Consider the following 14808-nt stretch of genomic DNA (forward strand, 5'->3'; position numbering starts at 1 on the left):
GTCCCAACAAATGAACGGACATTTGGCTGGCCCACCACATTCCGTGCAGCGGGTCCTGCCATGGCGGGGTCGGAAAATCCAGTCCCTAGTTTAAAATAGCCAGACAATTTTATATGTGTAAATTTGATGTAATTAGCATAATTATTCATAGCTTTCCTTTAACAGAACAAATATGCCTTGAAACTTTCATAATCACGGCCTTGGTGTTTGGATGAACGGGACTGAAGCTGATCAACAGCAATAGAAGAAAAATGGCTTGATAAGCAAATCCACAGCCTGCACTGCACCTGATTGTATTTCCACCCAACTTTCCAGCTATGGCTACCGATCCGTTACCTGCCCATTTTGCACCACTGCCGTTCATCAGTTTCACCCTGTATTAAATTTGCACTTAATCAAATTTTTACACTTAATTAAATTCATTCAGATTTAGATTCTAGCACGGATGAAATAGGTTGTCCAAGTTTAATAACAGCAAGATTAAGATAAAGCAATCCCTTCGGCTATATGACAGTGATGTGGCCAACTGAAGCCATGCCAAGGTGTGATTACATTTCATGATTCAGGTTATTTTCTGAAATGAATGTTAACCTCTAACAGTTTAATATTTGCATTTATTCTTGTGTCCTAATAGTCCTGGGTTTTCATGATATACACTGTTAAATGTTTCTCAGCATTTTCCACTCTGAACCTATAGTTTCTAATAATACAACAGTTCCTTTCAATAATAGATTTTGGGAGAAATACAAAAAGCTATCGTTAAAGGTATCTGTTGTCAAAATTTTCTTTTTTTTAGTGTTACAGATTTTAGATTAGGATATCTCAGAGCATTATTGTGAGTGGCTATACATAGCAACATAAATAGTGGCAGTTACTCCTTCAGGTATGCAAAACTTGTCCCTTATAGAAGTCTCACAATCCAAGCCTTCTGGCTATCTCTAACCTGGGAAAACATAAAAGGAATCTCCAAACACTGCAGATAGGGAGCCAATGGATAAGTTGTTCAAATGATTATCTAAGCAATAGTTCATTGCCTTTTTCTATTTTAAAAAAAACATCCTGACCTTTACTGAAAGCCAGATTTCTTCCCTGGAGATTTGCAACTAATACAACCGCTCAACCCATTAAAGTCTACAACATGGATTCCCTACATTTTGGTGGGGTCTGGAAAGATCCACTACTGGAATACTCCATCTGTCTGGCCATGTATCACCCTGAGTGTAATGGAGATGAATGGTGACAGCTGCAGAGTCTACTACCTACACCAGATGAACTTCAGTAAGCTGTTTGGTCAATACTTAAGTTACAATTTCAGGACATTTAAATTACACTTTGCCAGCCCAATAGTGGTAATGGGCTATGCCAAAAATCTTTTTTTTTGTTTGAGGGTTCTTGCTTCTAGTTGAGCATATGCTCAGGAAAACTAGTGCCCAAGTATGGGTGGGAAGGGATTCCTGTGGCTTGAGTTGCACTTTTCTATGGTCCCAGGAGATAAGCTGTTTCTCGTCACTGTCTGCACCTGCTACAGAGTCAATCAGTGACAAAAGTACAGAGAAAATGCATTCCCATCATCAGTGAAGGAACAAGGAGGAAACTGATGAAACTAAGCCTTAATAGGAAAAATAAGCACTTCAGGTAGGGAGGTTGCATACTATTCCCAAAAGTACAAATGTCAGAGTGTTTTTTTTCCAGCTTTTTGTGTTTGCTTCCATGCAATGTTTTTCTACTATCCCCAAAATAAATTGGGAAATGTAGGTTCCATACAAAGAAACAGTATACATCTGTTTTCACACTTGTTCTTAAGGGAAAAAGGACAGAAAATACGTTTATATCACATCACCAAATCTGAATATATACCACTGTCAGTGTTTTGGTGACTTGGTCAGCATACCAAATTTTGTTACCACAAATCAGCGCAACATAGAGTTCCTGTTTAAAATGTGTATTGACAACAATCCTTGCCATTTAATGCTGGGAACATGGTTAAGAGGAGCAGTGGGTCGTTGCATTAGAGGAGGGCAGAGAGGTATGGCAAGCAGAGTGGAGAGTCGCCAGAATGCATGGCAGGAGTGGTGAAGAATATATGGCATGATGAGGGCACAGCAGTCAAAGGACAAGCTGAACAGATGGCAGTGAATAAGGGGAAAAGTGGTTAGCAGTGAGGGTGAGGAGAGGAAATAAAATTAATGACAATGAACAAGAGATTAATGGATGGTCGTGAAGGGGTAGGGCAGCAATAGAAGCTGGGAGCAGCACTTTGTGGCATGATGGGGTGGAGAATGAATTAGGGAGGAGCTAGAATTGTCACTTTGGGATTGGGAAGGATGGAAAACATCAGCATTAACCGAGAGGAAGTGCATAGGAATATATGAACATGCAGACATACAAATTAGGAGGAGTAGGCCACTCGACCCTTCAAGCCTGCTCTGCCATTCAATAAGACCATGGCTGATCTGATTTTAACCTCATATTCCTGCCTACCCCCGAAAACCTTTCACCCCCTTGCTTATCAAGAATCTCTCTACCTCTACCTTAAAGATATTCAAGGACTCTGCTTCAATCACTTTTTGAGGAAGTGAATTCCAGTCTCACAGCCCTCAGGGAAAAATTTTTTCTTCAGCTCTGTCCTAAATGGGTGACGCCTTATTTTGAAACAGTGATTCCAAGTTCTAGATTCTCCCACAAGAGGAACTGTCCTTTCCACATCCACCCTGTCAAGTTCCCTCATGATCTTATATGTTTCAATCAAGTTGCCTCTTACTCTTCTAAACTCCAGCGAAGACAAGCCTAGCCTGTATAGCCTTTCCTCATAAGATAACCCACCAATTCCAGGTATTAATCTAGTAAACCTTCTCTGAACTTCTAACACATTTACCACTTTCCTTAAATAAGGAGACCAATACTGTATACAATACTCCAGATGTGGTCTCACCAATGTCCTGTACAACTGAAACATGATCCCCCTACTTTTGTGTTCAATTCCTCTCACAATAACTAACATTCTATTAGCTTTGCTAATTACTCGTTGCACCTGCATACTAACCTTTTGAGATTCATGCACTAGGATACCCAGATTCCTCTGCATCTCAAGGCTCTGCAATCTCTCACTGTTTAGATAACATACCTCTTTTTTATCTGTCCTGCAAAAATGGACAACCTCACATCTTTCTACATTATGCTCCATTTGTCAGATCTTTGCCCACTCAATTAACCTATCTATATCCTTTTGTAGCCTCCTTATGTCCTCTTCACAACCTACTTTCCTACCTACTTTTGTGTCACCAGAAAATTTAGCAACCATAACATTAGTCCCTTCATCCAAATCATTTATATAAATTGTAATGTGTTGAGAGCCCAGCACTGATCCCTGTGGCACATCACTCATTACATCTTGCCAACCAGAAAATGAGCCATTTATGCATACTCTCTGTTTCCTGTTAGTTAGTCAAACCTCTATCCATGCCAATATGTTACCCCCCTACACCATGAGCTTTCATTTTCTGCAATAACCTTTGATGAGGCACCTTCTCAAATGCCTTCATCCACAGCACCTGTTAATTCTTCAAATAGCTCTAATAAATTGGTTAAACATGATTCCCCTTTCACAAAATCATATTGACTCTGCCTGATTACCTTGAATTTTTCTAAGTGCCCTGCTGTAACATCTTTAATAATAGCTTCTACCATCTTCTAGTATCTTAATAGCTTCTAACATCAACTGAAGTGAGGAGTGAAAGCATGAATTAGCGGCCACAGTGTCAATATGGAGACAGGAAAAGAAAACAAGGCAGAGCACCAGCTTCAATGCAAAAGCATTGAAGACGAGCTGTCTAATTAGGTTGCAGGGGAAAAGGAAGCCAGGTTGAATTGGTGAAGGTAGGAAGAGTTTAACAGCTTGTTTTCACATTTTCTTGAACGGTTACCTTTTTGGGGGACTGAATGCATGAACCATTTTGGTTAGTCAGCTTTTGCTTTTCTAGCTTAACATGTACCTATCAGTATATTTACACATGCAGTTCCTCTCAGCACAATAAAACTGTTTGCAAAGGTCCTTTTAATATCACAGTGAAACTACTGTTCAGAGCAGTGAAGATCTGAGTGCTGAATATGCTGGGGCTAAAAGCACATTAAAGTCTTCACTTCTAGATAGATTACTGCTGAAATGTTGACTCAATGATATAAATAGTAAAATAAGCCATAGAGATACATCAGTCAAAGCAAATTCATTGCCATAATGAAATCCTATGCTTAGTAATACTGAACATTCTACACAACTTCATCAGCTTGGTAACAAAGAGTGACATTGTAATGTCACAAATTTAATAAACATCAACGGCATTAGCTCAACCAATTATCAAAACAAGTTCATTTAGACAGCTGTCAATACCACTTAATAGCCAACAGACTAAGATAATACTCTTAATTGAGGTAAAATAGATCTTATGAAAGTGTTTTTGCATAGTCTCTAGAAGCTTTCTAAATTGAAGAAAACAGTATTATCATACAGAAATATAATTTATTCCCTGTGAATTACTGAATTGGACTCAATTTAGTGCTAACAGTTGTTATTGTGGCAATGTTGTAGGAAAATACATGTTCAATAATGGAGCAGATGATAGAGTTGAAGACTGAGTCAATTGCAGAGAGTTTTGGTTAGCCCGAGATCCTTTACCAGCAGTGACCTAGAGGACTGCCCTAGTGTTAGTCACTCTGTGAAATAGAATGTGTACCATTGCACTTTCACTAACAACAGACACATCCAAGGTATGTCAATTCTTCTAACTATTTCAACTTTTCTGCAAAGTATATGAGTAAATGATGAGAAGAAATGATAACTATTTGCACCAGTTCTGAAAAGTTTGTAAATTAACTGTAGCCTTGGAGTACATGAAGCAGGCAGCAACTGACTGATATACTGGGTGTGCAATGAAATATAAATACGAAAAATAACTAAAACTATTTCTTCTTACAAAGTGCAACAGTTACCTTCTAAAGGATAGTGTTCTTCACTATATCCTTCTCTGCTAAATTCACCAGCCGATCCCTGCAAGACAAAACCCAGAGTTCCTTCAGTATGAAGTTTTTTTTTAAAATGAAGAGGTTTTCTTTAACAGAGTAATGTTCAAACAGTAATCAAAAAGCAGAATATTGCCGCTGCTGGAAACCTGAAATAACAACATAAAATGCTGGAAATACTCAGCAAATCAGATAGCATCTATGAAGAGAGAAACAGAGTTAACGGGCTGGATTTTCATGGAGTCGGGGAGAGTCTGGAGCGATGAAAATGGGGGCCGGAACCCAATTCCAGGAATCCCGAATCCATTCCTGGATTACCCATTTTCAGGAATGTCTTTTAACAAGACGCCACCCTGCACTCCCAAACTGGCTGGCTCCATTGCAAGAACAGGCACATTCTAATCCTCCACAATTTTTCTGGAGTCAGGCCAGCTTTTTAAACAGTCATGGTTCACAGCATTCCAGTGGCGTTGTGATTGACAGACTGCGTGATGGAATCTTTTGAAAGGTAAGTTGAAAAGATCTTCTTCATGCTCTCCATGCCAAAGTACACCCCCCATCCACCTCCTGTGAACCCTCAGGCACCCTTTCCAAGGTATGCCGCCACCCACCCTCTATGACCCCTCTTGCCCTCCCATGCCAAGATATGGCACTTCCATGCCCATTCACCCCTAAACACTGTATGGAACCAATGAATCCTACAGTGACAATAGCCTCATTATGCATTCTTGGCTGACAGCCCAGACTTCCATTAGACTACTTAGACTAGTACAGGGGGAAAACATTGATTAACAGCTCTGGCTCTGTCATCCCTTGTGTCAATTACACAATGTTTATTTACACAAGATAAAGAGGTTTCAAGTGCTTGCAGTTTCAACTATTGACACTTTAAATGGTCTGGATGATTTACACTTTTATTGGCCTAAAGTAAAAGGGATTTTTTTTTAAGACAGTGGAAAGTTATCAATGAATGGATGATTCTTTTAAACACTTTTTTATTGCATGCTATTGTCACTCTAGGGTTCATTACTTCTATTAGTGGGTGAATGGGCATGTGCGTCTCATAGCTTGGCATGGGAGTATGAGGGGCCATAGGAGGATGGTGGGGTGACATACCTTTGCATGAGGGGGGCATGGGTGGTGTTTGGGGAGGAGGGGGTGTGAGGAATGAGAGCTGGAGGATCTTACTTTTTTCATTATTACTGGGATAAAGTTCCATAGCACTGAGGCAGGCCTTTTAAACAGCATGCCTCGGCACCCGGCTGCCCCTGTGGCTGTCTCTGAACACTTTCCTGGGTCAGCTGGTCCAGCTGCAGCCTGCATCTGCTACCCTACAGTCTTTCCTGGCACTTTCTCCAGAGACTGGTGAGCCAAGTTGCGAATTTCCCTGACTCCCACTACCTGCCTCAAGGTTGAAAATCCTGCCCAATCTTTCAGGATGATGACAGTATTTAAGTTAAAAAAAGCAGATCTGTTTTCTTGTTACAACTAAAAAAACTAGAAAAAATTAACACACTAGACTTACATCATATGAGCAAGCATAAGTTGGTTTTCAACACCAATTATATGGTGAACATGTTCTAATATTTTACAGAAATGTTTATATTTTTAGGCGCTCAGATCCACAAGAGAGGAAGCACCTTTATATGGGATCAAGGATAGGAAGAACAAGACTTTCCTTCTGGGAACAGCAATCCTGGCCCCATTAAGGAAAGTAAAGGAAAATGTCACTGCCAACTGCCTCAGTCTACCTGTTAGGAAGGAAGCTGAGTGTACATTTACAAATTATGTCACAACTCTTCCACCTCTTCCGAAGCCTAGGCTCAAATTCTTCTTCCAACTTCTTCCTTTCACTGGGAGGCGGTGGTGTGGTGGTATTGTCCCTGGACTAGTAGTCCAGAGACACAGGGAAACACACCACAGGTTTGGTGAAATTTCAATTCAGTAAAAATCTGGAATTAAAAATCTAATGATAACCAGAAAACCATTGCCAGCTGGTTCACTAATCTGCCGTCTTTACCTGGCCTACATGTGACTCCAGACACACAGCAGTGTGCTTGACTCTTACCTGCCCTCTGAAATGGTCTAGCAAGTCACTCAGTTGCATCAGTATGGTAAAATGCCTAAAAGGAATGGAATCGAATGGATCACCCAGAACTACACCGGCACTGGAAACGACAACAGCAAATTCAGCCCTTTCGATCCTGCAAAGTCCTCCTCACTAACGTCTGGGGACCAGTGCCAAAATTGGGAGTCCTGTCTCACAGAGTAGTCAAGCCTGACACAGTCATACTCACGGAAACATACCTTACAGGCAATGTCCCAAACACCACTATCACCATCCCTGGGTATGTCCTGTCCCACTGGCAGGGCCAGACCCAGCAGAGCTGGGGACACAGTGGTATACAGTCAACAGGAAGTTGCCTTTGGAGTCCTCAACACCGAATCTGGATCCCATGAAGTCTCATGGAATCAGGTCAAACATGGGCAAGGAAACCTCCTGCGGATTGCCACGTACCGCAGCCACATCCTCCCCCACCTCCCTCTGCCCCTAGCTGATGAATCAGTACTCCTCCATGTTAAATACCACTTGGAGGAAGCACAGAGAGTGGCAAGGGCGCAGAATGTACTGTGAGTGGGAGACTTCAATGTCCATCACCCAAAGTGGTTCGGTAGCGCCATGGCAGACTGAGTTGGCTGAGTTCTAAAGGACATAGCTGCTAGACTGGGTCGGCAGCAGGTGGTGATGGAATCAACAAAAGGGAAAAATATACTTGACCTCATCCTCACCAAACTGCCTGCTGCAGACGCATCTGTCCATGATAGTATCGGTAGGAGCGACCACCGCACATTCATTATGTGGACGAAGCCCCGTGTTCACATTGAGGATACCTTCCATCATATTGTGTGGCACTACCACCGCGTTAAATGGGATATATTGCAAACAGATCTAGCAACTCAAAACTGGACAACCATGAGGCGCTGTGGGCCATCAGCAGAATTGTACTCAACCACAATCTGTAACCTCATGGCTCGACATATTACCCACTCTGTCATTACCACCAAGCCGGGGTGGGGTGGGGGGGGTGTTCAATGAGAAGTGCAGGTAGGCATGTCAGGAGCAGCGCCAGGCATACCTAAAAATGAAGTGTCAACCTGGTGAAGCTACAATATGGGACTAGCTTCATGCCAAACAGCATAAGCAGCAAGTGATAGACAGAGCTAAGTGATTCTACAACCAATGGATCAGATTAAAGCTCTGCAGTCCTGCCACATCCAGTTATGAATGGTGGTGGGCAATTAAACAATTCAGATGGAGAAGGAGGCTCCACAAATATCCCCATCCTCAATGATGGGGGAGCCCAGCACAACAGTGAAAAAGATAAGGCTGAAGCATTTGAAACAATCTTCAGCTGGAAGTGCCAGTGGATGATCCATCTTGGCCTTCTCCGGAGGTCCCCAGCATCACAGATGCCAGTTTTCAGCCAACTCGATTCACTACACATGATATCAAGAAACGGCTAAAGGCCCTGGGCACTGCAAAGGCTATGGGCCCTGGCAACATTCCAGCAATAGTACTGAAGACTTATGCTCCAGAACTTTCCGCGCCCCTAGCTAAGCTGTTCCAGTACAGCTACAACACTGCATCTACCCAGCAATGTGGAAAATTGCTCAGGTATGTCCTGTACACAAAAAAAGCAGGACAGATCTAACCCAGCCAATTACCACCCCATCATCAGTAATGTGAAGAAAGGGTCATCAACAGTGCTATCAAGCAGCACTTGCTTAGCAATAACCTGCTCACTGATGCGCAGTTTGGGTTCTGCCAAGGCTACTCAGCTCCTGGTCTCATGACAGCCTTGGTTCAAACATGGTCAAAACAGCTGAACTCCAAAGGTGAGGTGAGAATGACTGTCCTTGAAATCAAGGCAGCATTTGACCGAGTGTGGCATCGAGGAGCCCTAGCAGAACTGGAGTCAATGGGAATCAGGGAGAAAACTCTCAGCTGCTTGGAGTCATACCTAGCACAAAGGAAGGTGGCTGTGGTTATTGCAGGTTGATCATCTCAATTCCAGGACATCACTGCAGGAGTTCCTCAGGGTAGTGTCCTAGGCCCAACCATCTTCAGCTGCTTCATCAATTACCTTCCTTCCATCATCAGGTCAGAAATGGGGATGTTCGATGATGATTGCACAATGTTCAGCACCATTCGCGACTTCTTAGATACAGAAGCAGTCCATGTCCAAATGCAGCAAGACCCGGACAATATCCAGACTTGGGCTGGCAAGTGGCAAGTAACATTCACACCAAAAAAGTGCGAGGCAATGACCACCTCCAACAAGAGAGAATCTAAGCATCGCCTCTTGACATTCAGTGGCATTACCATCGCTGAATCCACCACTATCAACATTCTGGGGGGTTACCATTGCCCAGAAACTGAACTGGATTATCCATATAAATACTGTGGCTACAACAGCAGGTCAGAGGCTAGGAACCCTGTGGTAAGTTACTCATCTCTTGATTCCCCAAAGCCTGTCCATCATCTACAAGGCACAAGTCAGGAGTGTGGTGGAAAACTCTCCACTTGCCTGGGTGGTTACAGCTCCCACAACGCTCAAGAAGCTCAACATCATCCAGGACAAAGCAGCCTGCTTGACTGGCAACCCATTCACAAACATTCACTCCCTCCACTACTGACGCACAGTAGCAGCAGCGTGTACCATCTACATGATGCACTGCAGGAACCACCAAGCCTCCTTAGACAGTATCTTCCAAACCCACGACCACTACCATCCAGAAGGACAAGGGCAGCAGATAGATGGGAATACCACCTATAAGTTCCCCTCCAAACCACTCAGCATTCTGGCTTGGAAATATATTGGTGTTCCTTCACTGTTACTGGATCAAATCCTGCAACTCCCTTTTCAACAGCACTGTAAGTGTATCAACGCCGCATGGACAGCAGCCATTCAAGAAGGCCAGCAAAACCCACATCCCATAAATGAACAAAAAAAAACTGCAATGACCCTACTCCCACCCCTCCACCATCAGAGATCAAGCTCCAATCTCTGGAACTTCGTTTCATGAACACTTGGCTTGGCTACTTCTGTCAGTTTTCAAAAGCCTCCTAAAAACCCATCCACTTGGCATTGTCTTCCTGAGCTCCAACTGAATTTCTTTGACCTCCTGCTGACTGTCCACCTCTACCTTTTAAGAGTACTTAAAAGCCGTACTTTACTTAAGGAGCATTTAATAAGTGTATGTTGTTATTTACTCCACAAATGAGTGAAATGGGAATGCCAACTATCTGAAATAATTTTAAACCAGTTTAATGGGTGGAGATCATACCAGCCAGAAAGCCCCAAATTTAATTCCTGACTGCTACTGAGTTCACTGATCTCATCCAGGCCATCAGTTAGGAGAGACAGTTGGCCTCAGGGCTAGGGAAATGAAAAATTAAAAATCAGATAGATTTTCAACTCAAACAGAAAAGAATGACTACGTGTGTGGATAATGCATGAGAATAGAACCCAGAATGCTATGTTCAGTTAAATAGTTTGCTGACACTCATTCTCTTGTTTTACACTTGAAAAATGGTTATTTGGGGTGATACCAAGGGGTTATTTGCTCATGGATTTTCAGTTGGTCAGGGAGTTGGTCACTGACAGCTGCAGCAGCAGCTAAGTTCATGACAGGAACAGAGAGAGGGCCAACCAAGGCCAAGGTTGGAGGCCTCATGGGATGGTTGGGGAGTCGATTGGGACCTGATGGCGGTGTTGGGGGAGGGGGAGGGGGTTGGGTGGGGCTCGGGGTCCTCATGGTGGGCTAGGAGGGCATGGGGGAAGGTTTTTGTGGCAGGAGGGGGGAAATAGCAGAGGTTCCTCTGTGAGGTGCATGGGTCTCGAAGATTGGTATCAAGGCATTTGAGGGAGTTGCCAGGTTTCCTGATGCTTGGGAAACCAGGTTAACAGTAGTTAAATTTCAATAGTAGGATGACAATCAGGCTTGTAGCTTATTATCATATTTAAAGTTGCAACTCACCTCCTTGGAGCGAATGGCTGTCCAGCCGCCTTCTGCTTCTTTTAAAGTTGGAACTGGGTGGGTGTGGGTCAAGAAACAGATTTGGAAACAGGATCTTGGCTCAGAAGATCATGAAATAGAATCAGTATGGGTGGAGATCAGGAATTGCAGGAGTCAGAAAACGCTGGCAGGCATAGTTTACAGGCCCCCTAACAGTAGTTATAGTTGCACAGAGCACTAAACAGAAATTATTGGAGCATGTATCAAAGGCAGTGTAATAATTGTGAAGGGGTCTTTCATCCTTATATAAACTAGACTGGGGAGGCGGTGGCATATTGGTTTTGACAATGGACTGGTGCTCTAGAGACCTAGGGTAATGTTCTGGGGACCTGGGTTTGAATCCCACCATGGCAGATGGTGGAATTTGAATTCAATGCAAAAATCTGGAATTGAAAGTCTAATGATGACCACAAAACCATTGCTGATTGTTGTAAAAACCCATCTGGTTCACTAACATGCTTTAGGGAAGGAAATCTGCTGTCCTTACCTGGTCTGGTCTACACGTGGCTCCAGACCCACAGCAATGTGGTTGGCTCTTAAAATGCTCTCTGAACAAGGGTGATTAGGGATGCACAATAAATGCTGGTCTAATCAGTGATGCTTACATCCCAAGTACAAATAAAAAAATTGATAAGGGTGGTCTAGAAGATGAATTTGGAGAATGTTTTTGTGACAGTTTTCTGGAGCAATATGTTGTGGAACCAACTAGGGATGAAGTTATTTTATATCTAGTATCATGTAATGAAGCCAGGTTAATTAGTAATTGCATAGTAAAAGATCCACTGGGAACTAGCGATCATATTAGAATTGAATTCTACGTTAAGTTTGAAAGTGACATCAATCACAAACAAGAATGTTAAATTTAAAGCCAATTGCATCAGAATGAGGGGAGAACTGGCTGAGGTTGATTGGGAAAACAGAAAAATAAATAAACAGTGCAAAACAATTAAAAATGTTCAACAAATATACATTGGGCTGAATAATATGGGTGGGGGGGGTGGTCTGAGGGAATCGGTTCGCTCCCTTACCCCATTTCCAGAAGCAAAGTCGTCGGAGAGCCGACCCGCTCCACGCTGACCCGCCCCGCTGCTGGCAGGCTTAACAAAGGCCACGTGGGACTTCCACTCTGGAGCTGTCGGCCAATCCGACAGGGCTCCATCAGTCCCAGCAGTGCCAAGAGTGTGTTAGTGGCTGCTGTCAGGACTGTAAGAAGAGGAAGAAGGCAGCTCAAGAATCCTCGAAGCCAGTAAATCCGGGACCTAGGGCAGGGAGGGTTTCAAGGGATCAAGAAGGGGGACGGGGTTGGGGGAGTTTAGATTTAAGGCTGCGGAGGGGTTAGGAAGAAAAGGGGGTGGTTCCGTCTTAGGTAGGCTACCTCCTGATCTGCAAAGACCAGCCCCTGAAGATCAAACACCACCCACCCCCTTCCTTCCCACACTTTGATGAATGTAGTTCAAAATCAGACTGCCTGCTCCTGCCCAACTGCCTACGCCAAACATTTTATGGCATGGGCAGCATATTATCAATTGACCCTTGATTACCTATTTAAATATGGCGGCAGGCTGCCGATTTCGGTACCCACCCACCCCCTGTATTATGGGTGAGAGCTCGGGGGTGGGTGGGAAGGTAGTGAGATGGACACCCACCCTATTTTACGTGCCCTCCATGCCAGAAACATGCCCCGGAGGCTCATAAAATGCAGCCCATTGTATTGAAAAACAAAAACTCAGCAAGAAGGATTCATTCGTGGCTCACTCAGGAAGTTAAGGCTAGTATTAGATTAGAAGAAGAGGCTTACAAGGTTGCAAAGAATAGTAGCAAATCTGAAGCTTGTGAGTATTTTAGAAACCAGCAAAGAGCCACCAAAAATCTAAAAAGAATGAAAAAAAAATAGAATATGGGAGCAAACTAGCCAGGAATATAAAAATAAATTGCAAGAACTTTTACAAGTGTATAAAAAGGAAGGGAGTAGCTAAAGTAAACATCGGGCCCTTATAAGCAGAGACAGGAGAAATTATTACTGGAGATAAGGATATGGCAGAGATATTGAACTAATATCTTGGCCAGGATTTTATGCCCCCCTCCTCCCCCCAACTCAGCGAGATATTATGATCCTGCCTATTTAAATGGCTTGCTGCATCCGCCAGGGGGAAAACAGGCTGCAGCAGGGCCGTAAAGTCCTGGCCTTTGTGTCTGTCTTCACAGTAGGAAGACAAAAGTTGCACACGCAAAATAGAGGGTAACCTCGCAGTTAAAAAGAGTGATAAAATTAAGGAAATTAATATCAGGAGAAAAAAAGTACTGGAGAAAATTAAAGGACTAAAATCCAACAAATCTGTAGGACCTGACTGCCTACATCCGAGGGTTCTAAAAGAGATGGCTGCAGGGATAATGGATGCTCCAGCTATGATTTTCCAAAATTCTCTAGACTCTGGAATGGTCCCAGCAGATTGTAAGTTAGTAAATGTGATGCCTCTAATCAAGAAAGGAGAGTAGGCCAGTTAGCCTGACATCAGGAAGATGCTGGAATCTATTATTAAAGCAATCTATTATTGGGGGCCATCTTAAGGTTCGGTGGCCTCTGGACCTCCCTCCCACCCCAACCTCTCGCCTGAGAGTCTGCTTGCCCCCTTCACGCCCACCCCCACCACCCCCGCTCCCACCAGGTCTTCCCTACTATGCCTGTCCTGGGAGCCCTTGAACTTAGCTGGACCTCCGGTGCCCAGACTTTGGCTCAGGCATCTTCCTGCATTTCTTCTTCCATACATTGCAGCGCCGTCACTACAGGAACTGGAGAGGTGCTGGCCAGTCACATTGGCCTGCAGCTCTCTAAGGTGGGACTTCCTTCCGATTAAGTGACAGAAGTCCCACCTGAGCCACCTACCATTCATTTATGTGTGAAATGGCTGCGACGCAGTCAGGGTTGGCAGGGAAGCTTTGGATGGTGGGAAGTGAGACCCTGCCATCTGAAAAATTCAGGCCTATATATAAATAATCTAAATAACATTCACACCACACAAGTGCCAGACAACAACCATCTCCAACAAGAGAGAATCTAATTATCTCCCCAGGACATTCAATGGCATTACCTTTGCTGAGTTTCCAACCATCAACATCTGAAGGTGGTGAGGAGTTGTGGGGGAAGGACTGTGGGGTTACTATTGACCAGAAACTTAATAAGTCCAGCCATAAAAATACTTTGGCTACAAGATCATCTCCAAGGTTGGGAAGTCTACAGTAAGTAACTCACCACCTGACGTCCCAAAGCCTGTCCACCATCTACAAGGCACAAGTCAGGAGTGTGATGGAATACTCTCCATTTGCCTGGATGATTGCAGCTCCAACAACACTCAGGAATCTTGACACCATCCAGGACAAAGCAGCCCACTTGATTGGCATCCCATCCACTCCCTCCACCACCGATGCACAGCTGCAGCAGTATGTACCATCTACAAAATGCATTACAGTAACTCCCCAAGGCTCCTTCGACAGTACCTTCCAAATCTGTGATCTCTATCACCTAGGAGGGTAAGGGCAGGGGACGTATGTGAACAACATCACCTGTAAGTTTCACTCCAAGCCACAGACCATCCTGACTCGGAGCTTGATTTTTGTTCATTTACGGGATATGGGTGTCACTGGCTAGGCCAGTATTTATTGCCATGTCTAACTGCCCTTGAGAAGGTGGTGGTGAGCTGACTTCTTGAACTG

The 14808-nt window shown here is 43.7% G+C and overlaps 1 protein-coding gene and 1 long non-coding RNA gene across 4 annotated transcripts in view; one reads left to right on the forward strand and one right to left on the reverse strand.

Moving 5' to 3' along the window:
- The window catches only part of LOC121280159, a 101512-nt gene extending 100744 nt beyond the window's left edge, over window positions 1-768 (forward strand). For both annotated transcript variants that reach the window (XR_005943548.1, XR_005943546.1), the window contains one exon: window positions 166-768. This is a non-coding gene — a long non-coding RNA (uncharacterized LOC121280159). The remainder of the gene's footprint in view (window positions 1-165) is intronic.
- nkd1 (NKD inhibitor of WNT signaling pathway 1) overlaps window positions 1-14808 on the reverse strand; it is a 119008-nt gene that overhangs the window by 37563 nt on the left and 66637 nt on the right. For both annotated transcript variants that reach the window (XM_041191860.1, XM_041191859.1), the window contains exon 4: window positions 4987-5044. In XM_041191860.1, the coding sequence (XP_041047794.1) occupies window positions 4987-5044 (58 nt within the window). The remainder of the gene's footprint in view (window positions 1-4986; window positions 5045-14808) is intronic.

This window comes from Carcharodon carcharias, chromosome 7 (assembly GCF_017639515.1).
Source record: "Carcharodon carcharias isolate sCarCar2 chromosome 7, sCarCar2.pri, whole genome shotgun sequence".
NCBI classification, from domain to species: domain Eukaryota; kingdom Metazoa; phylum Chordata; class Chondrichthyes; order Lamniformes; family Lamnidae; genus Carcharodon; species Carcharodon carcharias.